We start from the raw sequence: 26,944 nt of genomic DNA on the forward strand, positions 1-26,944 counted from the left end.
TTAGAATTAGCCACGAGTTTAATGCAGCTAACGAGCTGGAGCTTCACACACACACACACACACGCACACACACTTGAGCATACTCAGCAAAACTTCGCTACAACTTCCAAACTTTTAACATACACTTTTTCTATTACAATCACTGAACAAAATAAAGTGCACACATTATACCTGAAAATGGGGAGAAATAATCACGAGAGTGATAAAGCGATGTTTTCTCAGTGAGAACTTTTACTGGAATGAGAAAAACACCGCGATTTCCCCAGCATCACTAGTGGAGGCAAAAGCAATAAATCTCCGACTAGTGGATCAAGACCTGTGTCATAGATAACGCTACATAGATAATATAACTTCATTTTTAACAATTAAGAATCAACAAAACAATGGCTAAATTGAATGTTTTTAACATTTTAACCTCTTTTTTTAAATAGTGCAGATTTTACTACTTTTTAACAGCATGACAGTGCATTATCATTTTAACTTATCACATAGGTTATCATTTTAACTTATCACATACTCCCCTACAAAATAAATGTCGTCCCGACATTCAAACAATTAAACTTTTTTTTTTTCCATAAAACTGAAATTGAAGATCTGTGAGTTGGTACTCAAACAAAGTTCAGGGATCATAAACTGATAACTGCAAACAGTCCATGGATAGGGCCACAGTCCATGCCTGGTAACTGACCCTTGCGTTAACAGTCCATTGACAGTTTTTTTTTTACAGTCCATTTATAGTCTTCATGGCAACAAGCTGTATAAACAGTCTGTGAATAGTCCATGATGATAGTTTATGAAGTATCCCATGAACTGTTCATGGTGTTAGTCACACACAAGATACCTGTGGGCTCATGTTCGCTGGAGTCCATACAGGACCGGAGGGTTGAAAATAGCATGGCTGTAAGGGTGGCAGCCACGGAATCAGTCCTGTTGCATGGTAGACAGGCAACATTTGGGGAGATGGTTGGACACTGTAGCAGGAAGGGACACCAAGTTGATCATAGGTTGTACGTTTCGGTGGGTGTCTAACTCTATATGGCTGCTGATAGGGCAGTCTCTCAGGATCAATAGCAGTACTTGGTGAAGGAGAGGCATGTGATGAGTGCTCATCGGACACAGTGGAAAAGTTGATCTCCTCATCAGGGAGGTTTTCAGCAGGTGAACTGGACTCCCTTGACCTATCTTCCCCAGGAGACGATGCTGGTGGTACAACAGGATCTGGCATTTCATCTTCCTCTTCCTCTGGTGGGTGTCTGTGTTCAAGCTCAATCTCTGATTCTTCAGATGTCTCATCCCCTTTTGCTGGTACTGCTGGACTCTGACAGGGTTCATAATGAAGTTTGTACTCATCCTCACTGTCCTCATCAGATTCCTGAGTTTGAGATGCAGGCTGGAGTCTTCTTTTCCGTTTCCCCTCATCATTCCTAGGTAATTCTGGTGGTGTCTCGATAGGTAAATAATCACAGGGCATTAGCAAGTTTCTGTGCAGCACTCTGGAGCGTCCCTTTCCCTTTTCTGGTCTTACTTCATAAACTGGCAGATCAGACCCCATTTGTGTCACTACTGTATGAACTGTGTCCTCCCAATAATTCCGGAGTTTACCTGGTCCTCCTCTGGGCGTCAAGTTTTTTATCAGAACACGCTCACCAGGTTGTAGCACTGGACCCCTTATTTTCGCGTCATAGTACCTTTTACTCCGTCCAGCAGCCTTTTGAGCATTTTGATTTGCAATGGCGTATGCTTCCTCCATGCCTTGTCTCCATTTCTTCACATAATCTCGCTGATCACTGGAGCCTGACCCTGTGTGCAGCCTGAAAAGTATGTCAACTGGAAGTCTGGGTGACCTCCCGTACAGAAGATAGAATGGAGAGTAGCCGGTCACCTCGCAACGCGTGCAGTTATAGGCGTACACCAATTTATTCAGGGATTCTTTCCAGTTCGATTTTTGCATCTCAGTCAAGGTCTTCATCATTTGCAACAATGTCCGGTTCATGCGCTCTACTTGACCATTTCCCATCGGGTGATAGGGTGTTGTCCTGGACCCAGCTATTCCACTAAGTTTCTTTAACTGGCTGAACAACTGGTTCTCAAATTCTCCCCCTTGGTCGTGATGGATACGAGCCGGGAAGCCAAACTTCAGCGCAAAGTCATTGAAGATAAGGTTTGCAGCAGTTTTTCCTGACTTTGATGTGGTGGCATATGCTTGAGCAAACCGGGTAAAGTGATCAACAACAACAAGGATGTACTCATATCCACCCTTGCACTTGTCCAGATGGAGAAAGTCAATACAGACTAGTTCGAATGGCTGTGTTGTCACAATATTGGTCAAGGGGGCTCTTGGGTCGTGGCTGGGCTTTTTCTGTTTTAGACAAGTACAGGCTTTTGTCACATAGTGCTCAATGTCGGACTGCATGTGTGGCCAGAAGAAGCGATCACGTACCAGCGATACTGTGCGATCGATGCCTTGGTGGCCCATGTTGTTGTGCAGCTCTTCCAACACCTTCCCTTTGTATTTTTCTGGCAAGACCAGTTGCTTGCGGGTGGCAGTGGCCCTATACAGAAGTCCATCATCTATAGTCAATTTGTCCCATCCTCTGAACAGACATTTAGTTTTTGGACTGAACATCTGCAACCCCTTAGCTGTGGGCTTGAAACCCGAGAGCTTACTCTCTAACACAGGAGAGATGACTTGATCGGACTCTTGTGCTTCTCTTAATTGTTTTGTCGGAATAGAGCTGATTGACACAGTGGCTAACTCACCTTCAGCGGGAGCTGATATAGTCGCAGTTGTAAATGGCCAAATTGCAAGGGACTTTTCCTGTACCTCAACAGCTTGAGTGACGGCAGCGATGGCATTGCTTGGTAATTCCTCTGAACATTCTCTCATTAGAGACTCCACATCCAGTGGCATCCTCGACAAGGCATCGGCGTCACTGTTCTCCCTCCCTGGTCTATACCTTATGGTGAAGTGGAAATCCGCTAACTCTGCAACCCACCTGGAAGTGGTCGCATTCAGCTTTGCAGTTGACAGAATGTACGTGAGCGGATTGTTATCACTATACACAATGAAACTTGGGGCATAGTACAGGTAGTCGCGGAACTTATCAGTGATGGCCCATTTTAAAGCCAGGAATTCCAGTTTGCCTGCATGGAGATGATAGTTTTTTTCTGCTGCTGTCAAAGTGCGTGAACCATAGGCGATAACTCTCAGTTTGCCTTCTTGTTTTTGATATAATACCGCACCCAACCCTTGGTGTGACGCGTCAGTATGTACAATGAATGGCTGACTGAAATCAGGGAAGCCTAACACTGGTGGATGGAGCAGGCAGTCAATCAGCTGTTCAAGTACCTGCTGATGCTGGTCGGTCCACACAATTGGCTTTTTTGAGGGCACAACATGACTCGCTTTCTTTGGTCTTGTTTTTGTTTTCCTGTCGTTGTGAGAAGCATCATCCGAGTCTGCTTTCAGAAGCTCATATAGACAGCTGGCTTTTTGTGAAAAGTCCTTGATGTATTGCCGGTAGTAGGTGAGAAGACCAAGCATTTTTCTGAGTTGGCCCACCGTCTGAGGACTAATGTCTTTCAGGGCCCTGACAGCTTCTAAGTCGGCTGGATCAACTCTACTACCCTCCGCGGAGACTATTCTGCCTAAATAACGGACCTCAGATTTGAACAAGTTACATTTGCTTGGTTTAAGTTTTATGCCGTACTCCCGGAGCCGTTGTAGCACTCTTCGCACATCATTTACATGACTGTCAAACGTTTTACTGAAAACCAGTGTGTCATCTAAATAGGGAATACAGATGTTGTCCCGGAGCCCTTCTAGACACTCCTCCATACAGCGTTGGAAAGCTGCAGGTGCGTTCATGAGACCAAATGGAATGCGAACCCACTCATATAGGCCCCATGGGGTTACAAAGGCTGTCCGTGCTCTGCTTTCTTCAGACATGAAGCCTTGGTGGTAAGCCTTCCCTTGGTCTAAGAGAGAAAACCAGGACTGACCACCTAGACTGTCCAAAATGTCCTGAACGCGAGGAATGGGTTGACGGTCGGGGTGGGTCTTTCGGTTCAGGTCTCTGTAATCTATGCACAACCGAAGTGTGCCATCTTTTTTTCGAACGCACACAACAGGTGAGGAATACGATGAGTTTGACTTCCTGACCCAGCCCTGTACTATTAGATCATGGAGGTAGTCTTTCATTTCCTGGTAGAGAGGGCTAGGCACTGATATGTATGTGCGTTTTACTGGATCAGTGTCTTTGAGGGAAATGGACATGTGCAATTTTTCAATACAGCCAATATCGTCATCTGACCTTGAGAAGGACTGACATTCTTCTCTCAGCATCTGTTTCACCACCAGTCTCTGACCCTCACTAAGATGGCTTAGATCCACAGGTGGATCCCATTGTTCACTGGAGTTATTTGCAGGTTTCATGCTGGTGTGACTCACTGTGACTGGTGTTGCAGCTTCCTTAAAAACCTGAGCAGGCAAGACTGTCATAACAGCCTGCACTGTGCCAATTAAAGTGCGTCCTGGCAAACAGATGTCGTGGTCAGTGGAGTTGGAGACATCAAGTGTGATGGTCGGTAGTGCCCCTTTCTTGATTTTGACTAAGGTGTCATAAAATTCAAGACCATCCGGCCACTGTGAGTTCAGGTCCGGCTGAAACAGTATGGTCATGTCCTCTTTGAAAGGCTGTGTGGCGATACGACAGCTGATTTGAATGCTACTGTGTTTTGACACTGTAACCTTCTCTTTTTTGGTTTTTACTGCATACTCAGCTTCTTGCTCTGCGCTAACAGCCTGTATTAGGGCTTTCACTGTATTTCTTTTAAGACTTGGAAAAGCTTTCCTTACTGCATGATAGCGTTTATCTCTTTTGGTCTTTGTCAAGATGTGCTCGATAACGTTGAAGCCTATGATGGGATGTGACAAGTGCCAACCTTTCATTACAAGTACTGGGATGAGCAGCTCTTCTGTTGGACTGGTTTCAGAGGCTAGCTGGAAAGTTGTTTCAAGCCATCCCAAGTATGGCATTTCAGTACCGTTTGCAGCAGTCAATGTCAAATCACCAGGTGAGTCTAGAATCTCAGAAACATCCCTCAATCTGGTAGTTGCTAAATATTCCTCTTTCCATCGTTCATCAATTATCGACACCTGAGAACCTGTGTCCCATAGAGCCTGCAATCGGTGGCCATTCAAGTAGCATTCAATCAAACACTGCCTGCCAACTAATGAGGTGACTCTGTAAGGGTGGTCAACTTTATAGTCAAGCTTCTCATTGGTACTTAACGAGTGAGCGCATTGCTTCAGTCTGTCAAGTGGATCCCCACTGTCACAAGTCGCGCATTTGTGGGACTCTTTGGTAGCTACGGTTAACACTCGTCCCGTGGTGGTAACCGTTCCTTGTTTAAAGGAGCCTCTCTAATCAGTCTGGTTCCTCTGATCTTGCACCCAGCTTGAAAATGCTCTTCACTTCCACATCTGTAGCAGTGCATGCAGCGTTCTTCAGCCCCTGTTTGCTGGCAGTGAAAACACCTCCGTGGGACTCGGGCAGGGTGACTGGGATACTGGTTAGGTCCATAATGAGGCCAGACTGGGCCAGGTGCGTGAAGCTGACCATAATTGCTATAGAACTGCTGTGGTGGGACAAATGGTTGAGCGTTACTATTTAGCCCAACTGCAGATGAGGCTTCAGGCCATGGCAATAACCTAGTTTGCTGTAAAGTCTCTTTAATTTGAGCTATCTCGGCACTGAGACCCTTCAGAGAAGCTACACCCGTTTTAAGCTCTTGTAGTTCTGTTAAAAGTTCAGAAGGAACCCCGGTTTTGGTTTCTTTCACCGGGCACTTTGCAGAGGGAGTACCTTCTGACTGCACTACATTCACATTTGTGGTTGACTGTGGGATGTTAGACTTTCTTTTGGTTTTTCTCTCAGCCTCAGTAGCGCAGGCGACATTTAACCTTTCTAAGAGAAGCTCATCTGAGGTCTCAGCATCTAATAGAAGTGGCTGCATGTCTATTCTGACACTGTCGTTCTGGAGACCAGTCAGTAATGTATGAAGACACATGCGCTGAACTAGGGCTGGGTCATACTTGAGCCCTGATTCGGACTCTTGAGAGGCAAACAGCACTTTTTGTCTCAAATCAAAAACTCGCATGAGAAAACTCTGAGGCGTTTCTTTGCTTTGTTGTGCTTCCGATGCTAGCTGTTTGTAGAGCTCTGTAGCGTTTTTCTCTTGGAAGTGGGAGCGCAGGATGCGTCGAAGTGTCGGAAGCGTCAGATGGGACTTTCCTTCCAGATAGCTGCGTAGCTGTGAACCTGGAGAAATAGCTCTAATAACAGCATCTACTATTTCTATTTCATGGTACCCTCTATTTAGCCCATTTTCAATTTGGTGAGCTAAACTTGAAAATGTCAATTTGTCTTTCTGGCCTGGTTCACCTATTTGACCCGAAATTTTGAAATCCTTGCGCCAGTATGGACCCGGCTGTTGTGGCTGAGTACTGACAGAGGGCTGTGTGCTAACTTGTGGACTTACAGCAGATTGGGTTTGGTGCTTAGACTCATTGACAGTCACAGTAGCAGAAGTGGCCTGTTCAGTTTCCTTTTTTTCTTCTGTTTGTACTGCCCCATTATTTGTACTGGTAGCTAAATCTGCAATTTTGTCTTTGAGTAGCAGCAATTCTGACATTCCACCATCTTCTAACTCTGCCATTTCTTCTCTCTCAAGGTATTTCATTACATGAGTCACTAGTGAGATACGGGACTTTCCTTCAACACTGGCTCTTTGCTCGCCTGATATGTTAAGAAAATCGCAGATTCTAAGCAAATTGTCCTTAGTTAGGGTGTGTAATTCTCCCACTACCTCCTCCTGTAGTTCTTCCCAAGCTGACGTCATGTTGGCGGGACAGGGGCAACACTTACTGTGCAGGAACTAGCTCTGAACTGGGCGATCAGGGTCTCTGATGATCTCTAGTTGGCCTCAAGTGACTTTCTCAACCACCCAGCTTCCAGCGCTCCTCCAACAGCAACACGCTTCTCCCTGTAGCCCACCTGGGTTGTTTTGTGAAAGGAGATTAGCTACCTCAGACTCCGGCCCCCAGGATGTGGACACCAGGCATCTGAAGAGCAATCCCAGCGGTGCCTCCAAAATGTTGTACCCCTGAAAATGGGGAGAAATAATCACGAGAGTGATAAAGCGATGTTTTCTCAGTGAGAACTTTTACTGGAATCAATTAACAAATACATAAATCATTTACTCACATCTTAGCTACAGTACTCAAACATCTTAGCTACAATACTCAATGTCAGATGTAAAAGCATATTTGTTACCTTCTTTGATATAATAAAGGAACAGAAAAATACAATACCCTTTTTAAAGGCTACATGTCTATATCTTAATGTTCCAAAATCATATCATATATAATCATATATAACTAATTAACAATATTTTTCTGAGGTATTTCTCACTTCCAACACGGATAAGAAATGTAAAACTACAACTGAGTTAACTCTCATTAAACTGACATGAGTTACTACTGTTCAATGTTCAAACAATTGGCAAATACATTCGTTAACATGCACATGTGGATTCACAAGATGGTGACTGCATTAGAATTAGCCACGAGTTTAATGCAGCTAACGAGCTGGAGCTTCACACACACACACACACACGCACACACACTTGAGCATACTCAGCAAAACTTCGCTACAACTTCCAAACTTTTAACATACACTTTTTCTATTACAATCACTGAACAAAATAAAGTGCACACATTATACCTGAAAATGGGGAGAAATAATCACGAGAGTGATAAAGCGATGTTTTCTCAGTGAGAACTTTTACTGGAATGAGAAAAACACCGCGATTTCCCCAGCATCACTAGTGGAGGCAAAAGCAATAAATCTCCGACTAGTGGATCAAGACCTGTGTCATAGATAACGCTACATAGATAATATAACTTCATTTTTAACAATTAAGAATCAACAAAACAATGGCTAAATTGAATGTTTTTAACATTTTAACCTCTTTTTTTAAATAGTGCAGATTTTACTACTTTTTAACAGCATGACAGTGCATTATCATTTTAACTTATCACATAGGTTATCATTTTAACTTATCACAAGAGCACCAGTCTTCCAATCAGGGCAACACCCATCACACATTCGCTCACCTACTATGTGGTAAAACGAAGCCTACAAGGACAAAAGGAGAGCATGCAGAACTGTATACAGGTCCTTCTCAAAAAATTAGCATATTGTGATAAAGTTCATTATTTTCCATAATGTAATGATAAAAATTAAACTTTCATATATTTTAGATTCATTGCACACCAACTGAAATATTTCAGGTCTTTTATTGTTTTAATACTGATGATTTTGGCATACAGCTCATGAAAACCCAAAATTCCTATCTCAAAAAATTAGCATATTTCATCCGACCAATAAAAGAAAAGTGTTTTTAATACAAAAAAAGTCAACCTTCAAATAATTATGTTCAGTTATGCACTCAATACTTGGTCGGGAATCCTTTTGCAGAAATTACTGCTTCAATGCGGCGTGGCATGGAGGCAATCAGCCTGTGGCACTGCTGAGGTGTTATGGAGGCCCAGGATGCTTCGATAGCGGCCTTAAGCTCATCCAGAGTGTTGGGTCTTGTGTCTCTCAACTTTCTCTTCACAATATCCCACAGATTCTCTATGGGGTTCAGGTCAGGAGAGTTGGCAGGCCAATTGAGCACAGTAATACCATGGTCAGTAAACCACTCACCAGTGGTTTTGGCACTGTGAGCAGGTGCCAGGTCGTGCTGAAAAATGAAATCTTCATCTCCATAAAGCTTTTCAGCAGATGGAAGCATGAAGTGCTCCAAAATCTCCTGATAGCTAGCTGCATTGACCCTGCCCTTGATAAAACACAGTGGACCAACACCAGCAGCTGACATGGCACCCCAGACCATCACTGACTGTGGGTACTTGACACTGGACTTCAGGCATTTTGGCATTTCCTTCTCCCCAGTCTTCCTCCAGACTCTGGCACCTTGATTTCCGAATGACATGCAAAATTTGCTTTCATCCGAAAACAGTACTTTGGACCACTGAGCAACAGTCCAGTGCTGCTGTTTCTGGTTCAAAAGTGGCTTGACCTGGGGAATGCGGCACCTGTAGCCCATTTCCTGCACACGCCTGTGCACGGTGGCTCTGGATGTTTCTACTCCAGACTCAGTCCACTGCTTCCGCAGGTCCCCCAAGGTCTGGAATCGGCCCTTCTCCACAATCTTCCTCAGGGTCCGGTCACCTCTTCTCGTTGTGCAGCGTTTTCTGCCACACTTTTTCCTTCCCACAGACTTCCCACTGAGGTGCCTTGATACAGCACTCTGGGAACAGCCTATTCGTTCAGAAATTTATTTCTGTGTCTTACCCTCTTGCTTGAGGGTGTCAATGATGGCCTTCTGGACAGCAGTCAGGTCGGCAGTCTTACCCATGATTGCAGTTTTGAGTAATGAACCAGGCTGGGAGTTTTTAAAAGCCTCAGGAATCTTTTGCAGGTGTTTAGAGTTAATTCGTTGATTCAGATGATTAGGTTAATAGCTCGTTTAGAGAACCTTTTCATGATATGCTAATTTTTTGAGATAGGAATTTTGGGTTTTCATGAGCTGTATGCCAAAATCATCAGTATTAAAACAATAAAAGACCTGAAATATTTCAGTTGGTGTGCAATGAATCTAAAATATATGAAAGTTTAATTTTTATCATTACATTATGGAAAATAATGAACTTTATCACAATATGCTAATTTTTTGAGAAGGACCTGTACATACAATGACCAGAGGCGAGAAACAAACCCAGGTCCCTAGATTTCATGTTGCTGTGCAGCATCCACACCATCAGCTGCACCTTAAGGCCACATGGTCTGATCTTTATTTAAGTCCTAAGAGACTAAAGTAATACTTGCTTGTGCCTAAATTAATACAAACTATGAATATAAACAAACAATCCTCTCTGTAGATTTTCTTTTAGATCCTCTGACTTCTGTTCTGTTATTCACCGCACCAATCCGATATCAGCGTATATTTAGTTTGCTTGCTTATGCGCATTAATAGTCATGTTAGATTTGATTCTAACATTCTAATACAGTCGTATGCAAACAACATGGCCTCAACATGATGAGGAGTCACTTCCTTGCCTCTGCAACAGCAGTTCCTACTGTCTGTATACTCATCAGAACAATGTAATGGAAATAAATAAAAGAAAAAAGCAATAGACAAAAAGAGCATTTGTATACACCTAGCAGTTGTCACACACTAAGCTCTCTCACAGGATTTCCATCTCTTGTAGACACTCCATTAGTAAGCCGTGATCTGGTGCAGTCAGACATGCCGAGAGCGCTGCCCTAAGTGACAGCCACTGAAAGGGGTAGCCACTGGAATGAAACACACTCTCCGGGTTTTTTGACAGATGTGGTTGAGCTGATAGCTGGAGTGTGTCAGTGGATACGACATGTGAAGCTGACTGTACTGCAGGCTTGACAAACCCTCGCTACAGCGATATTGGTTCAGCCTGACTGATGTCCAGATTAGTGCAGCAGGAAGTTGGGTTTTATCTCGCAACCCTAATTGAATTCTTAGGGTGAGCCTATAGCAGATCACCTGAATATTTCACTGTGAATCAGAGCACAGGAATAAACTGAAACTAAAACTCCGGCTTATTTCTTAATACAGTTCTTCTTCTTTCTTCTTTTTAAACAATATTGTTTATTAATTTACTCATTGGCTTGTTGCAGCTTCCAGTTTACAGTCTGTAAACAACCTTTCTAATTATTTAATGTAGGTGTTCTTTTCACTAAATAAAAATAAATTCTCACAGACACACTCCTGAATCTTGTGGAAGACCTTCCCAGAGGAGTGAAAGCTATTATGGCAGCTTTATGATTATTGGTACGGTTTTGGAAAGGGGTGCCCAATAAGTGAATGGTCGGTTGTCCAAAAACTTTTGACCATATATTTTACATCTTCTTCTGTAAAATACATACACATGGTTTTGAATGTATTGTTCCTGCTATGACTGCAAGCTGTAGAGCAGCAAAGCAGCCACAAACCATGATACTTCCTCCACCGTGCTTCACAGTCAGGTTTAGGTTTTGATTTTGGCATTTGTCTTTCCTTCTTTTGTCTCATCTTTGTACAGTCTAAGAAATGCTGTAGAATAAGTTGTACATTTTTGCAGGGCTTGGTTTCTTTTGTCTCCTTTAGCATTGCATGTTGTGCTTCGGTGTGAAAGAGAAGCAATAATACTGAATCTGTCTTTACAGTGTTTTTATTGAGCTCCTCTACATTGTGTTTTCATTAATGCATGGTTCACATAAACAGATTTGAAGTAAAAGAGCGGATTTATATATTGTGTTTATTTATATAGGGCACATTTACAGCTCACACTATTAATTGAAAAACATGACATATACAATTTTTTTAGCCTGAAGTACAGTTGTTTGTTACAGGTTTGTGTTGAATTTGATTGTCTATTAGTGTCACCATGTTTTGTAAGTAATAATTGCAGGTATTTTCAGTTTAACTGTAAATAAAAGAATATGCACTGTAGGATTTTTCATAACATGACCAGACCATGTTATGACCTCTTTGTTTCTTTGCAATCTTTTTTTTTAAATTTTTTTTATCACTCCTCTGCCTCTATTTTCTAGTCTATCTCAGCTTTCTCAAATCCATTATGAAGCACTTAGGGCAAATTTCAAGGGCTAAATTGATAACAGAGCAGAAGGCTTTTACAGTGAACACGTCTCAACCATGAGCCTTTTTTTCACCAAAGTGAGGAGCTAATGTTTAGGATCTCTACTCCTCTGGCTTTAATTACTAAATGTGGAGTCAAGATTTGATCTGGTGACCATGTCTGTGTTTCATTTTCAATGTAGGTGACCTTGAGGCTTTGAAGAAGCAGAACTTCACCATGAAAGAAGGCGTGGATTACAGAGTGAAGATCCATTTTAAGGTGAAGTATGACAACGGCATATTAAAGAATTTCATTGTACTGTACACATGTATATGTCTGTATGTCTGTCCTACATTATTTCATCTGTCATTTATGTCAAAAATGTCTGGACTGATAAACACCCAAATTACATTTATGATGCAAGAATCCAGATAAATTCAATCCTAGTAATACAGGACTGCTAATGAGTGGTAATGTAAATGTTATTTATATTTGTGTGGTTCTTTCCATCAGGTCAACAGGGATATTGTGTCTGGGCTAAAGTACCTGCATCTGACCTACCGAAAAGGCATTCGAGGTAAGAGCATCAGCTGGCATGTTTTTTACACATGCTTAATAATTAAGCATGTCACCATTTTTGCCATTTGTTTGGCACAGCAGTCATACAGATAAAATACAGTTTTGGCAACTAAAATTTACTTTGGTTGTACAATTCTGTCTTTCTGCTTTCAGTGGATAAAGCTGTGTACATGGTGGGCAGCTATGGGCCAAGGGTGGAGGAGCATGAGTTCCTCACTCCGGTGGAGGAAGCTCCCAAGGGCATGATTGTGCGAGGGACCTACCACATCAAGTCCTTCTTCACTGATGACGACAAGACGGATCACCTGTCCTGGGAATGGAACCTGCAGATCAAGAAGGATTGGGACAGCACCGAGTAAATGGGCTGCATCCCAAATGCACCTGCGCCATTGCACAGGGCCTACTGCATGTAGGAAAGGTGTACGGAAAGAGAGTTGGAAAGAGGGGTTTATAATTGGCTCTTCTGTAATTATAAAAGAGTAAATTTCATGCAAAATACAGTATTTCTATAATTAGGCTCAAGGGATTGCAAGAAATTAGGGGAGACATATTTGTTACATGCTGTATTAACGACAGAAAAAATTCCTTGTGCCCATTTGCTCAGGTTAGTTTGTGTGTTTAGAACTGTAAATGTGTGTATTATTATGTCTTGCGATGCATTTAAAAGTTATTGCCGGAGTTTAGGGCAAAGCCGTGCATGCCTCAGTGTGAACCGATTGTGGCTAGAATTCTGTACTGATGCTGTAACCAGATGTTCTTAAAAACCTGCTGGGTGTTTAGCACGGGGGCTTAAGTTGTGCATTTAGTACTGTTTTATAACTCATCAGTAGCCTTAGAGTCTATCGCTTATGTCACAGGAGTGGCACCTTTCAGCACAAGGTGGAAAGGGGAAAGATTTTCTGGCAGTAAGCACAAAGTATTTGGATTAGCACAGAAGTCCTAAGTGATACTTTAAAAACAGTATTGAAATGCTGACTTAAGATAGAGTTGTGCTCAAAATTTCATGTTGTAAACAAATGAACATTAAACACACGCTCATCTCATAGATGTCCAGCTTTTGAGTCATGTCTGCCTCTGAGTCATTCCTTTTTCTTTGCAGCTGCTTTGTTTAGTCTCTCTCTCTCTCTTTTTTTTGCTATGATGATACTAAAAAATCTATTCAGTACTGTAATAAACATTCAGCCATCAAGTGTCTTTCTTTAAATGGTCTTTCGCATCACTTGAAGTAAAAAGTTAACATACATTTGTAAGGTTCATAGATGCCATGGCAGTCTTGGGATTTTACTGATTTCTGTAAATGTTCAACTTTCACTGACTGAATGCATATAAACTTCTGACTTTAATTGTATATGTCCTACAACTGTTAGAATCTACAGTTGGAACATGAGTAACCTTAAAATTTGAGAGAAGCCTCCTAAACTACTTTCCAAAAACTTTTCTAAATTAAGTAAGCTGTGTTTATGTAACTATTTTTCATAACTGGGTGTAATCCTGAATATATGTGCACTGCATGATGATTCCCTTGATTCTTTGTTAGATTTTTAATGGTCACCTTTGAGTCACAGTGGCTGTGGCAAAGTCTGGTCTTTAGCTTGTGAATTCTTAGCTAAAATATCATGATCAAGAGTTATCAAAAGTTACTGTACATCTCTTCATGCATTGTGCATTTTTTAAATAAAGACAACCATCAAAACGTGGCTTCATGTGGTATTTATACTGGCACAGAAGACATATGTGTGTTATCACAGTTGATTGTCCTAGCCTAGGATTTATATTGATTGACTGAGTCCTTAAATTTTTAAATCGGTCATTTGTTTTCTGAGTTAAAATAAAACTGTATCATCCAAAAGTCGCATAAAGCAGTGTTCTGGTGCTCTGTCCAAGGTGTATCAGTCTTGCATCTAGTGTTTCATGATCAGAAGGAGGTATAATTTCTTCAAATAAAGTAAAACTATGCTTTTTTATAGTTTTAATACTTTCTCATTTTGTGTGAACACATTATTGTGGGACTTCCATAATTTCAACCTCTCAAAAACATGCATTAGGTTAATTGGGTGTGAGTGTGGAGACCTTACCAGGATAAAACGGATAATTAAAAACGAATTAATATACAAGGGTTCAAAATGTTTTCACACTTTTTTTTAACTCTTTACTTAAAATTTCAAAAACTTAATACATCACTTTTTTTCAAAGTCACCTTCCGATGCAAACAATGTTTTTGGTGGAGTGCATAGCCACTGATGCACCGCTGCTTTCACATCATCATAGCGTAAAAATCTTCTTCCCCTTAAAGCTTCTTTGAGCATCCAAAAAGGTGGAAATCAGATGGCGCTAAATCCGGACTATAAGCTCTCTCTCAGTCTCTCAGACATGACCAATTACTACTCCTTCCACCCTTCCAATGAAAATATAAAAGTGCAGAAACTTTTTAAAGATCCCTCATAGTTTAACAGACTTTCTACGTTCTGCAGGAAAACAATGCTTGATAAAAGTACATTCCAAAATCATGCATAATATTCTATTGAAGTTTTTAGGATGGGGCTAAATGTGGATGTTGCACTGGGCAGCAATCATGTCACTCACACTCAAGTGCAATATAAAGTAGCCAGTTCATCTATTAGCATGCAAAACTTTTCAGGGACAGTGAACGGAGAGGTAAGACGAACATGTCTGAGCCTCAAGGCTCATGTTGCTGAGCCGCACCTACTGCACCGTGAACACAGCTACACCTGGTTTCAAAGTAATACTGCCATACTGTATGTACTGAACTAACTGTATGTATGAACACAAGATCAGTGATTGGTTGCTTTAATAAATGACAGTTGTGTTATCCAATCCAGTTAGACTAAAGCAATAGTCCCGCCTACTTGTGGACGTCTGCACAACGACGTGTTTCTGGCTTGAAAGAAATGGCGACTGTAATGAAGCGAGCAGTGAGCTTACTCTCTTTCGGTACTGTTTATTTCACCATTATTGCCTTTAACACGGTGTTGTGTATCGTTTAATAATAGTAAATCTTTATTAATTTTATATCTGCCGTTTAATAGGCAAACAGCGTCAATTGTTTGCATGAAATATGAAATATACGACAGAGGTCAGCGGACCAACGAGTCACTGCTGGAATAGTTCAGATTTCATGTTACCTACAGAGCTACATTCATAAAGATTATTAGATATATTTGTAAATGACACTTATGATATGGCAGACTTGGGATTAAATTATAAAAACACCTACACCTGCTGAGAAACATTCATTGATTATTATAATGCAAAAACTACAGCTGGTGAGTTTTCTGTGCCCACATACATAGGACTAGTTTGACTGTACACTTCAGACTGAGCCACAAGCTTTATAGTTTGGAAGTTTTAAATTCTACATTTTCATATATAAGTCACTTGGGATCATATCTAAAAAACTAAAAACTTTAGGTCCCAAGAACATTTGCATGAACATATGACCACAAGTGGACAAGTTAAACCCAGACTGTCATCTTATGCTGAAAGTAAATCTGTCTGAATGGTTAAATGTAAAGCTGCGCTGACTTAAAATCACTGAAATCTTTGAGGATTTTGGGTACAAGATGAAATGAAATTATAAAACTTCAAACACCACCAAATTAAAAGTACAAATGCAAACGTTTGGACACTGTGTCAATTTCCATCTTTGAGTGGAAATAAATGAACACTTTCTCCACAGGGAGCAAACTTTTGCATGTTAAATGTTTTATGAAATTACCCAAACAGTTTAAATTACTCTACAGATGACGTGCCAAAGCTGGAGCTCTTATAGTAAATATATAGCACAGAAAACAGTATTTTATGGCCATAGTATAAATTACAATATACTGCATTATATTACTAACTAATACTTCTATGTTTTATATGTTGTCAGGGAAAAGTGGCAACAAACCAAGAGCAATCAGTGCTAAATTTAATTTTACTGCATTTCTACTCTCACAACCCATTTCTCTTGAATTTTTCAGCATCTCGTCCACTGCTTTCTGGAAGCAGACATGGCCCAGTGTCCTGTTTGGGCTCTAACAGCTACAGAAATTCATCAACTTCATCCAAAATCAGTGTGGATTTGGACAGCAGCACTGGTATTACCCTTGTTTTTAAAATAAATGCAAGTTTTATGTTCTAACACGAGTGTCTTGTAACTTGCCAATTCTGCATTATGAATATAAAATACATGTATTGATGGTGAAATGCATGCATTATGTGCAGATTCCATAGGGCTATTGTTTTACTATTGTTTTCTCCTTCCAGGATGTATTGCATGTCTTTTATATCAGTATCTATCAGTCCAGCAGCTCTGTATATTTAAGGTATTTGATATTTATTTGCAGGAATTGCTGTCATAAAGTTTCAGAGTCCACCTGTCAACAGCATGAGTCTGGAGTTTCTGACTGAATTCTCCATCAGTTTAGAGAAGCTTGAGCTTGACAAGAGCTGCAGAGGAGTGATTCTAACCTCGGTAAATCAGCACAGGGTCATTTTACTTTGGTCGAATCCCAGTGGTGCTATTGGCTGGTTCGGCATCCAAATGGCAGAGAAATAAAGAGCATGTTCCTTTGTGCATTTTAAAGCTCTCTAGAGGAATTTACAGCTGTTACTGCACAAAAAGTGGTCTGTGGCTGCATGCATGCCTGTGGCCTTTTTTGACTGCAACAGAGAATTGGGGAATTGGCTTTGCTTAAATTGGAGAAAATAAATGTAGGGGGGGCTACAGTTGTATTATGGAGTATTCATCATTCTTAAATGTTCAGTGATACAGAATTGATCAGCAGCAAATCTGGGAAGAAAAAAGGAGATTGTGAGCAAATTGGGAAATAAGTTTCAAAGAAACATCACTAAATAAGAATAGTTACATATTTTATTGTCTCTGTAATATATGAGTTACTGTAGAATTATAAATCACATTTATTTGAATGAGTTTTAATCATCAGCCATGATTAACATGCAACATGCAAAATTACAGCAGTGCTGATAAGTATTTGACACAGTGCTTTACAATAATGTTGTTTTTAGCTGAATCCAGAGCAAACTGTTGATTTAATGGTTGCAAACTGCCTGTCCTTTCCTGCACTGATCCTCCAGGCCCAGCCAAAGATTTTCTCTGCAGGCCTAGACATCATGGACATGTACGGCAAGAGTCCGGAGCACTACGAGGAGTTCTGGAAGGCTGTGCAGGACATGTGGCTCAAACTCTATGGCTGCAGCAAGATTGCCATTGCAGCCATCAATGTGAGTTTCCTCCAGGCTTTATCAAACCCTAAAAACAGTAAGTTAGGGGTGTATAGTTAGTGACCAGGTTTATTACTTCTTTGTTTAGGGTTCAAGTCCTGCTGGAGGATGTTTGATGTCTATGTCCTGTGACTACAGAATCATGGCAGACAACCCTCGCTACAACATAGGCCTCAATGAGACGCAGCTCGGTATCGTTGCACCATTTTGGTGAGTCTTCAATGTGATATGATCCATGTAGCAGGTGGTGAAATCAGTGCAACAATATTTAGACACTATATTGCTAAAATCATGTGGACATCCCTAAATCTGTTCTGAATACAAAGGGTCCATTAAGACTGGGTTTTAGAGTTTGGTGTGGAGAAACTTTCTAGGCTTGCACAGAGCCCTGACCTAACTTTGCTGATCACTTGTGAGATTAATTAGAATACCAGTTGCAAGGCTGGTCTTCATAACAGAAAAATCCAACATGTTTAATTTTCATTAACAGCTTTATCCTGGTCAGGGTCGGTTTCACATAAATGTTATAATTACAATGAGTGTCCCAAAACTTTTGTCTATATATTATGTTTGTGTGTGCATTATATATAACTTTTAACTGAAGCCTTTTTGTGACAATTGTAAAATGTTTTTTATAAAACGGATAGTTCCGGTCATAAAATCTGATTGGCTGAGCCGCGTTCGAAGCCGTTGTAAAATCCCCGATATACGCACACCTATGACCACCTCACATCATTCCATATTAATACGCCACTGAAAAGAAAAAGTACAAACTTGGTGGAACACTATTTTAAGTCATGTACTATACATGGAAATGTCCAGATTAATATAAACAGTAATCCTAATCATTAAGCGGGTGGTTCGTCCAAGAAATAGTGAAGTAGTGTTTGTGGAGGAATGTTTATTGCGAATGTTATGTTCGCCCTCATGTTGCCTAGCAACACTGTTAACGGACTACCTGATTTCGCGGAAGAATGCTTTTTGTAAGTGTTTTTGTAAATAAAAACATTTATAAATTGAACATTGTTGTATTTTATTATATTTTATGTTGACCGCCATTTTATAAAAGCAATAAGCCACTGGAGACCGTGCGTTACTGCTGTGATTTTATCACGAGGAAAGACGTTTTAGATGTTTTAGTTTTAAAACATCCTTCCCCGTGATAAAATCACAGTAACGCACGGTCTCTCGTGGCTTATTGCTTTAATAAAACTGTTCTAAAGTAACACATGCACAATTTTTACTTGACCCACATTTAATTAGCAATATGTTTATTTTCAGGTTCAAGGACACTATAGTAAACACAGTGGGCCACAGGACAGCAGAGCTTTCCCTTCAGTACGGCATTATGTACAGTTCTACTGATGCCCTCAAGATTGGTCTGGTTGACCAGTTGGTGCCCGAGGAGAAAATTCTCACCACTGCCACAGAAACAATGACCCGGTGGCTGGCCATCCCAGGTCAGGAAGATTCTTTTTCTTAATGTTAAGCATTAGTTGAAGTAGTGGACAAAGCAAAAGCAGGGGCTTAGGTTTTGCATGGCAACTTGTAATATTATCATAATGCCTAAATTAAATTAAATTTACATTTATGGCATTTAGCAGACAATTTTATCTAAAGCAACTTACAGTACTGTGACAGTATACAGTCTAAGCAATTGAAGGTTAAGGGCCTTGCTCAAGGGTCCAATAGTGACAACCTGGCAGTGGTGATGCTTAAACCAGTGACCTTTGGATTGCTAGTCCAGTGCCTTAACCACTAGGCTACAACTGTCCAAATGAAATAATGAGACATTTCTACACCACCATTCTGTTTTTGAACCAGCAGATCTTCCCTCAATAAAATTAAACTGGGTAAAAATATTATTATTATTATTTAGACAAAGAAGAATATAAATAAAAACCAAAATATAAATGGAGGCGGCCCACTATAAATCTACAATGTCAGAAAAAACTGTGTGAATGTTAGTATAGCATACATAACACCAAGAACTAAATGCATAATAGAATAAAATTGATGATGTCTGGGTTTTTTTTCCACAGATCATGCCCGTCAGATCAGCAAGTCTATGTTGAGAAAGCCAACGGTAGACAGACTGCTAACCAATCGAGAATCTGACACTAAAAGCTTTGTCAGCTTCATCAGCAAAGACTCGATCCAGAAGTCTCTTGGCATGTACTTGGCTATGTTGAAGCAGAGAAAGGCTTGAAGCAGAGACAGGGCTGATTTACTGATTGTGCTTGGACTTGCAGTATCTTTTGTTTAAAAACAGCAGTGTTATGTAGGATTACTGACTTCTCCTAGTTGTAGGTGTCTATACATTAAACTTGACCAGTGACGTGACATCAGACTGTTTGTAATATGTATCTGATCCTAGAATGGTAGTCCTGTGGTCTTGCTAGGCTAGTCACAATTCTCTTTAAGTCACAAGAAGAGGTCAAGTAAGGAACAACTAGGCAAAACTTCCATATGTAAAACTGTAACAGTTAGTGTCCTCAACTATCAAACCATTAAAATGGTGTAATTAATAAGAAAGCTGATGTACCACAGTGGTAAACACGCCTCTGTCTCAACTTGTGTGTTGTAGGGATTAAATTCTAAATGTGTTTATACTTTAAAATACAATCAAGTTGGTCAGTGAAAACATTAAAAGTCTTTGTACTTTTCTCACTAAAATAAAGGTTCAAAAATTAACAATTAACACATTATTGTTTTGTGGTGCTGATAAGGACTGAAACATATACACTATATGGGGAAAAGTACTGGGGCATCTTCTAATTCTTGAATTCATGTGTTTTATTCGCAACAGTTGCTAATAGGTGTAAAAAATCAGTTAATATACTTCCAACTTTGGGGGCAACAGTTAAGGAAAGGCCCTTTCCTGTTCCAGCATTACTGTGTTCCTAGCAAGCCCTCTAAAGACATGGAGAAACGCTCAGTTTAAAGAAAGTTCAGAGGCTTGCACAGAGCCCTGACCTTATCCTCACTGAACAGCTTTGAAAATGAACTGGAACATCGATTGAGGCTTTCTTGATCAACATCGGTACCCAGACATATAAGTGCTCTTTTGAATGAATGGGTGCAAATTCCCACTGACATAACTTTAAACTCTTCATAGAATAGCACGATTAAATAAATGTCTCTGTTTAATTACAATTTTTTGAAACAGGACGTCCGACAAGCCCATGGCTAGGTGGCCAAATGCTTAAGTGTAGCATAAAAAATCACTAAGTGTGTGGCACATGAGAGCAACACTGTTTTATTTACATTGAAGCTAATGAAGCGTGGCACGGTGACTCAGTGGGTAGCACTGTCGCCTCACAGCAAGAAGGTCCTGGGTTCAATCCCCAGTTGGGGCGTTCCGGGTCCTTTCTGTGTGGAGTTTGCATGTTCTCCCCGTGTCTGCGTGGGTTTCCTCCGGATGCTCCGGTTTTCTCCCACAGTCCAAAAACATGCAAGTGAGGTGAACTGGAGACACTGAATTGTCCATGACTGTGTTTGACATTAAATTTGTGAACTGAGTAATCTTGTGTAACGAATAACTACTGTTTCTGTCACGAATGTAACCAAAGTGTAAAACATGACGTTAAAATCCTAATAAACAAACAAACAAACGTGAATGTAAATGTAAGTCCAACAGTTAATGAAGGCTAAAACTGCGGCTCCAGATCAGCAGATGGCGTCAGATTCTGTAATAATTCTGTTGAAAGCGTCAGAAGCAGCAGTCGAAGCAGAAGCTCTTGTTAATGTTATTGTTGAGCTGTTGATGTGAAAATAAACGTTATTTTATTAATAGATAAAACTGAACATGATGCATTTACACGATAACTGACTGCTGGGAGGATTTGTTTATCTGACTCTAAATACACACATGGTAAGTCAGCAGCAAACTGAACTGATCAATTTGCTGGTTGCTGAGGAGACTGATTTATATTTCTTTTATACATGAATGCATTTTATTTCCTACATAGTGCAATGTTTATTCATTTAAAAGATATTTTACATTGGGAGTTAGTGTAACCATCTGTTCGGTTTCATTTGGAATAGATAATAGTTATTTATGATTTAGACGTTCACATTCTCATACCTGGATTAGTATAATATAATATAATTATTGTTCTTGTTGTCGTATTAGATAAACAATTTACGCAAACTATAGTAAACATACTAAAATATGTGGACATCCCTCCCAATAACTGCATTCAAATGTTTCAGCAACGCACATTGATATAAAATAAACGTGCATAAAATCAATGATTTAAAATCAATTCCATGCCTCCAGCTTTGTGAAAACAGTTTAGGAAAGGTCCAGTTTTGCTCCAGTTTTGCTCCAGTATGACTGTGCTCCTGTGCACAAAGCCAGGCTCATGGTACTTCTCTGTGCTATGTACCTGACTCTGTTTTATACCTCGCTGTTCCTTACCTCTCTGTGCTGTGTGTTTCTCTGTGTTATTTACCTGTTAGTGTAGCTCTCTGTTTCTTACCTCTCTGTTATATGTATTTATCTGTGTTCTATACCTCTCTGTTTCTTACCTCTCTGTTTCTTACCTCTCTGTTATATGTATTTCTCTGTGTTCTATACCTCTCTGTTCCTTATTTATTTGTGCTATGTATTTGTCTGTGTTCTATACCTCTCTGTTCCTTACTTTTTTGTGCTATGTATTTCTGTGTTCTATACCTCTCTGTGCTATGTATTTTACTGTGTTCTATACCTCTCTATACTATGTATTTCTCTGTGTTTTATACCTCTCTGTTTCTTACTTATTTGTGCTATGTATTTCTCTGTTCCTTACCTCTCTGTGCTATGTATTTCTGTGTTATGTATCATTGTCCTTTGTACCTCTCTGTGTTTCGTACCTTTCTGTTTTTTGTACCTTGCTGTGTTATGTACATCTCTGTGTTCCGTACTTTGCTGTTTGTACTTCTTTGAATCAACACATCAAATTATATAAAACTGTTCATTTTCTTTAATGAATAAATATTACTGTTCTTTTAGTTTTGTAAGGATGTTAAGATGGAGACTTGTATGGCTTCAGATAAAGAAACAAAGATCTCTGTGAAGCAAACAACCTATGTGGACCAACAGAACAGACAGAAGCCTGTAAAGGAAGAACCTGAAGATGAAGAGTATCTATGTAAGATTGCAGTGTGTAACGTTTTCACTCATGTCTGTGTCTTCAGATTTTTAGTTTAGATGATGATGTTTTCATTTAAATGATGCAATTTCAGGTGGACAAACATCCAGCTCTGTAAATTATTTTACCTATGTGGAACAACCAGATAATCTATTACTAAACACGCCTGTAAAAGAGGAAGAACCTGAAGATGAAGATTATCTCTGTAAGATGACATTTTAGCCTAATCTCTTCTTTAAAAATAAATCTGAAACATGCAAAACATCTGTTTACACCTTAAAAGTATAATTTATCTTTTTGTGTTTACTTCAGACTGTGAGGAATGCAGGTCTTTCTTTGTCAACGAGTGTGAAGTTCATGGTCCGGCTCTATTTATCCCTGATACCATTGTTCCCATGGGGGTGGCTGACCGAGCCAGACAAACTCTCCCTTCCGGTCTAAAAGTCTTGAAGTCCAGTATTCCTAATGCTGGCCTGGGAGTGTTTAATGAGGGGGAGACTGTACCGGTCGGCGTGCACTTTGGAACCTACCAGGGAGAACTGGTGGACAGAGAGGAAGCCATGAACAGTGGATATTCCTGGGTGGTGAGTAATATTAGTACAAATCAAAAAGTAAACAGATTTTTAGGGGATGTGTATGGCTTAAAGTCTTAAAAATGTATTAGATCTACGTATTTCCGGTGACTAAATTATTGGAACACATATTCCAATAACCACCAAAATAAGTTTATTGTTTGACACATTCTGCATGTGTCACAACAGCATGGCTGCGTAAAAAAAGCACGGGTGCTAGACCAGCCCTTGCAGTACAAACCAATCTACTATTAATAAGATGGCACATTAAAAGCACAAAAACAAAGACCCGTATTCTGCCTTTAGTGTACAAACAGTAATTATGTCCTGTAAAAAGAGTAGGTGATGTAATGCATTGCTACATCAAATTTTAAACAGAGTTTGAAAAGATAAACATCAAAAAGCATGCTTTTGTAATAAAAAATAAAGCTCCCTTTATCACCAAAAGACCTGTCTCAGTATTTCCCAGTCTTTATTCTTATGTCTATACCAAACCAAATCTGCATGTTATTGTTATCATATCTTTATTTTTTTATAGTGACTCTAACCAAAATCCTGCTCAGTTAAATAAAGTGGCACCAGGTTTTGAATATGGCCTTTAAATGGCTGCTTTTAAATGGCTGCTTTTGGCAAAAGATACATTTTGCTTCCATAATATACAAGAGAAATATTTTTGCTCATTTAATTATATAATCTTTTTCCAGGTATTTAAGAGTGGACAGTGTGTAAAATACATAGATGCTACCAGAGAAACACATGCTAACTGGATGAGGTATAGAACGCACCACTCACGACTAGCAGCTGCTGGGTTTTATTTTAGTCAACCTATGTGTTCCATTGTGTCCCTTAATTTTTTTTTTCCTTTCTGACTTTGTTTCCCTCCCTAATTCAGGTATGTAAACTGTGCTCGTAATGATGAAGAGCATAATCTAGTAGCGTTTCAGTATCAAGAAGGGATTTTCTACCGTTGCTGCCGACCCATTCAACCAGGACAGGAGCTCTTGGTATGGTATGAAAAGGCATATGCTGATGATCTTGGCACCACTTTCAACAACCTTTGGAGAAAAAAGAGCTCTACAGAAGGTTTGTCCAGAATTTATGACCTAAACATTTGTTCTGTACTGTCACCAGTGATGCCTCATGGGCATAAAATTAAGAAAATCTCAATTCAGTGGTGCTGGTCTGTCTCCTAGCCACTCAGGTGGTGCATCAGTATATTATTCTATCAGCCAGATATCATGCTATTATCCGGGTGGGCACTGCCTTGTGCCCAGTGTTTTCCAGGGAAACTGGACCCACGCTGGGGTCTTCATTATGAGAAAAGCATTTGTTTCCACCTTAGTTAGATTCATGAATAATGTTTTGGGTAATTTATTATACTTTCATGGGCACTTGGGTGGTGTAGCAATCTAGCTCACCACAACTGGAATCCGGCTTCCAATCGCAGTGCTGTAGGCTGGCAGGGTCTCTAAACATAAATGATTGGCTACATCTGAAAAACTGAGACAAAGCCCTGTGATAAATTGGTCTCTTGTCCAGGGTTTCTCAGTGGAACTGGACCCACCATGACCAGGATAAAGCAGGCAATGAAAATGAAATCATGTATTAAGCAATATTATTTCCCAGTCATTTTACATTTGTGTGTCTGTCTCTGTATTATTGTAAATGTTTGTTTTTTCTTTCTGCCCCAGAAACGAAAGGCTTCCCCTGCTCCTTGTGTGTATTTTCCTACACATCTGAAATTTACCTTCATCGACACATCAAGAGATTCCACCATAAGGAATATGTAAAACTGCTAAAATCTGGACAAATTAAATATGAGGATTTACTGACCCCAACTAGCAGCTCTAGTTCTGTTAGCCATGACTCCTCTCAAAGAAAAATGCAGAAGAAAATTCACCACTGCTCACAGTGCGAGTGGAGTTTTACCCAAAAGAGTGATCTCAAACGACACCAGTACATTCACACTGGAGAGAAACCATATCACTGCCTGCAGTGTGGGAAAGGGTTTCTTTACCGGAGTGCTCTCCAACGTCACCAGCGCCTTCACACAGGAGAGAAGCCGTACCACTGCTCACAATGCAGGATGAGTTTCGCTCGCCAGGACCATCTCCAGTCACACCAACACATTCACACAGAAATAAAACCATATCAGAGCTTGCATAGTGAAATAAGTTTTATTGAAGAGGACGACCTCCAACCTCATGAGGAAATTCCTACAGGAGAGTAGCTGTAACAGTGCTCCCAGTGCGGCATGGGCTTTGTGCATCAGGACAGTCTGGACTCACAACAACACATTCACACCAAATAAAAATTAAGGCTGCGTTTTCATGGACGTTCCTGGCATCCATCAGAATTCAGATTTTCGCAGCACGTGTGGAGGATGGTGCGGCTTCTTTCGGTCTTGCCAGGTCAAGGTGGTGAATGTTGTTTTTGGTTTTCATGTCCAGCATAGAGAAAGCTGCAGACTTATAAGCATCCCTGGCTGTATCTCAGTTTACAGCATACTCTACTTAATACATGACAAGTTAGTACACATGCATTAGTACACATGCATTTCTTATGTAAATATGTATGTAAGATGGTTTGAGACATGATTGTGACAGTGATGTGAAATAACCTCTGCTTACAAAAACACAAGCATTGTGCAGGAATGCCAGGAATATCCATGTGTATGCAGCCTCTGTAAATATGGAACTGACTTTAACTGCCATGGATAAAACAAACCAGATGACAGACTGTTAATGTGCTTGCTTAATGTGTACAGAATATTAAACACTGAATACTACACCTACTGAATTCTAGACAAAAGTGCTTTTTCTTTGACCAGAGGGCAAAAAAGTATTAATCCTTATTTGTAATGCAACAAATAACATCACTGTGGATCAATTGCACCATGAGCCAAGGGTGAGCACATGATTACAGCCATGATGGTATGACTATAGCACATGATTACAGCCATGATGGTATTCGTGATAACCTCAAATGTTTTACTATTGTTTTTATACAATTTATTGCTTTTACAAAAGTAAATTAAAGAAAACACATTAATCTTCTGCTAAAAAATGTAGTTCCATCACAAGTGGGTCGTTGTCATGCAACAAAATAACATTATAATGTTGCCTTCTAGTTGTATAATAAAAAGAAATGAATGCAGGATGTATTAAAACGTGTATTAAAACAGTGTGTAAGAGTGTTGACAGGAGCACTGTTTTTCTTTCTTTTCCATTTTGTCATTTCACAGTAAATTAAGATTACATGACCATGTGCTTTGATGCTCCTTTTCTCTGCCCTTGTGATAAGCAGCATACTTCAGTTGAGTTTTAAGGTCACAGTTTTGGAGCTGGGGCTTCATTCTAGCATGGCAGCCTCTAAGCCCATTACAATTTAAAGCTTGCTTGTGTCTGTTGCATCAAATTCTAATTCATGGCAGACTTTTTTTTTCTAATTCCTGGGTTACATCTGACATTCAGCAAACCTTCAGTTTAACCAAACAGTTTTGGTTCTTACTGTGTCCATTTGGTTTCTTTTAGGTACTTCAGTTTTCTCCTGCCTTCCCAAAATAATCAGAAGGTTGATTGACTACTACATAGATTGACTGGCTACTTTGTTTGGCTTGTATGAGTTACTGTAGTCGTGTGTGTTTTCCAGCAGTAGATAAACAGTTTTGCCTCCTGGTGATAACT

General features: G+C 40.1%; 3 protein-coding genes across 4 annotated transcripts in view; all 3 read left to right on the plus strand.

Annotated features, from left to right (window-relative positions):
* Positions 1 to 13,997, plus strand: part of arhgdig (Rho GDP dissociation inhibitor (GDI) gamma) — a 32,379-nt gene extending 18,382 nt beyond the window's left edge. For both annotated transcript variants that reach the window (XM_063019051.1, XM_063019050.1), the window contains exons 4-6: positions 11,928 to 12,004; positions 12,239 to 12,302; positions 12,458 to 13,997. In XM_063019051.1, the coding sequence (XP_062875121.1) occupies positions 11,928 to 12,004; positions 12,239 to 12,302; positions 12,458 to 12,663 (347 nt within the window). In that variant the 3' untranslated portion in view covers positions 12,664 to 13,997. The remainder of the gene's footprint in view (positions 1 to 11,927; positions 12,005 to 12,238; positions 12,303 to 12,457) is intronic.
* A 1,212-nt stretch (positions 13,998 to 15,209) lies between these two features.
* eci1 (enoyl-CoA delta isomerase 1) lies at positions 15,210 to 19,894 on the plus strand. The gene is made up of 7 exons (XM_063019049.1): positions 15,210 to 15,256; positions 16,288 to 16,404; positions 16,654 to 16,781; positions 17,405 to 17,551; positions 17,640 to 17,761; positions 18,833 to 19,011; positions 19,594 to 19,894. Exons 1-7 carry the CDS (start codon positions 15,214 to 15,216, stop codon positions 19,758 to 19,760), a joined length of 903 nt encoding a protein of 300 aa, XP_062875119.1. The 5' UTR covers positions 15,210 to 15,213; the 3' UTR covers positions 19,761 to 19,894.
* Positions 19,895 to 21,270: 1,376 nt separating this feature from the next.
* On the plus strand, positions 21,271 to 26,456 carry LOC134336241 (histone-lysine N-methyltransferase PRDM9-like). The gene is made up of 7 exons (XM_063018960.1): positions 21,271 to 21,425; positions 22,548 to 22,686; positions 22,781 to 22,891; positions 22,999 to 23,270; positions 23,963 to 24,030; positions 24,151 to 24,341; positions 24,950 to 26,456. The coding sequence occupies exons 1-7, from the start codon at positions 21,423 to 21,425 to the stop codon at positions 25,486 to 25,488; spliced, it is 1,323 nt and encodes a 440-aa protein (XP_062875030.1). The 5' UTR covers positions 21,271 to 21,422; the 3' UTR covers positions 25,489 to 26,456.
* The last annotated feature ends 488 nt before the right edge of the window (positions 26,457 to 26,944 follow it).

This window comes from Trichomycterus rosablanca, chromosome 22, assembly GCF_030014385.1.
Source record: "Trichomycterus rosablanca isolate fTriRos1 chromosome 22, fTriRos1.hap1, whole genome shotgun sequence".
NCBI lineage: Eukaryota > Metazoa > Chordata > Actinopteri > Siluriformes > Trichomycteridae > Trichomycterus > Trichomycterus rosablanca.

What these genes read in the sequence shown, in the direction of transcription:
- LOC134336241 (XM_063018960.1), top strand. An exon ending in ACAGTGGATATTCCTGGGTG is followed by an intron (nt 23,271 to 23,962) that starts GTGAGTAATATT and finishes ATCTTTTTCCAG; the next exon opens with GTATTTAAGAGTGGACAGTG. An exon ending in AAAAAAGAGCTCTACAGAAG is followed by an intron (nt 24,342 to 24,949) that starts GTTTGTCCAGAA and finishes TTTCTGCCCCAG; the next exon opens with AAACGAAAGGCTTCCCCTGC.
- eci1 (XM_063019049.1), top strand. Translation starts at nt 15,214, where the DNA reads ATGGCGACTGTAATGAAGCGAGCAGTGAGCTTACTCTCTTTCG. An exon ending in GGATTTGGACAGCAGCACTG is followed by an intron (nt 16,405 to 16,653) that starts GTATTACCCTTG and finishes ATTTATTTGCAG; the next exon opens with GAATTGCTGTCATAAAGTTT. An exon ending in TTGCCATTGCAGCCATCAAT is followed by an intron (nt 17,552 to 17,639) that starts GTGAGTTTCCTC and finishes TTCTTTGTTTAG; the next exon opens with GGTTCAAGTCCTGCTGGAGG.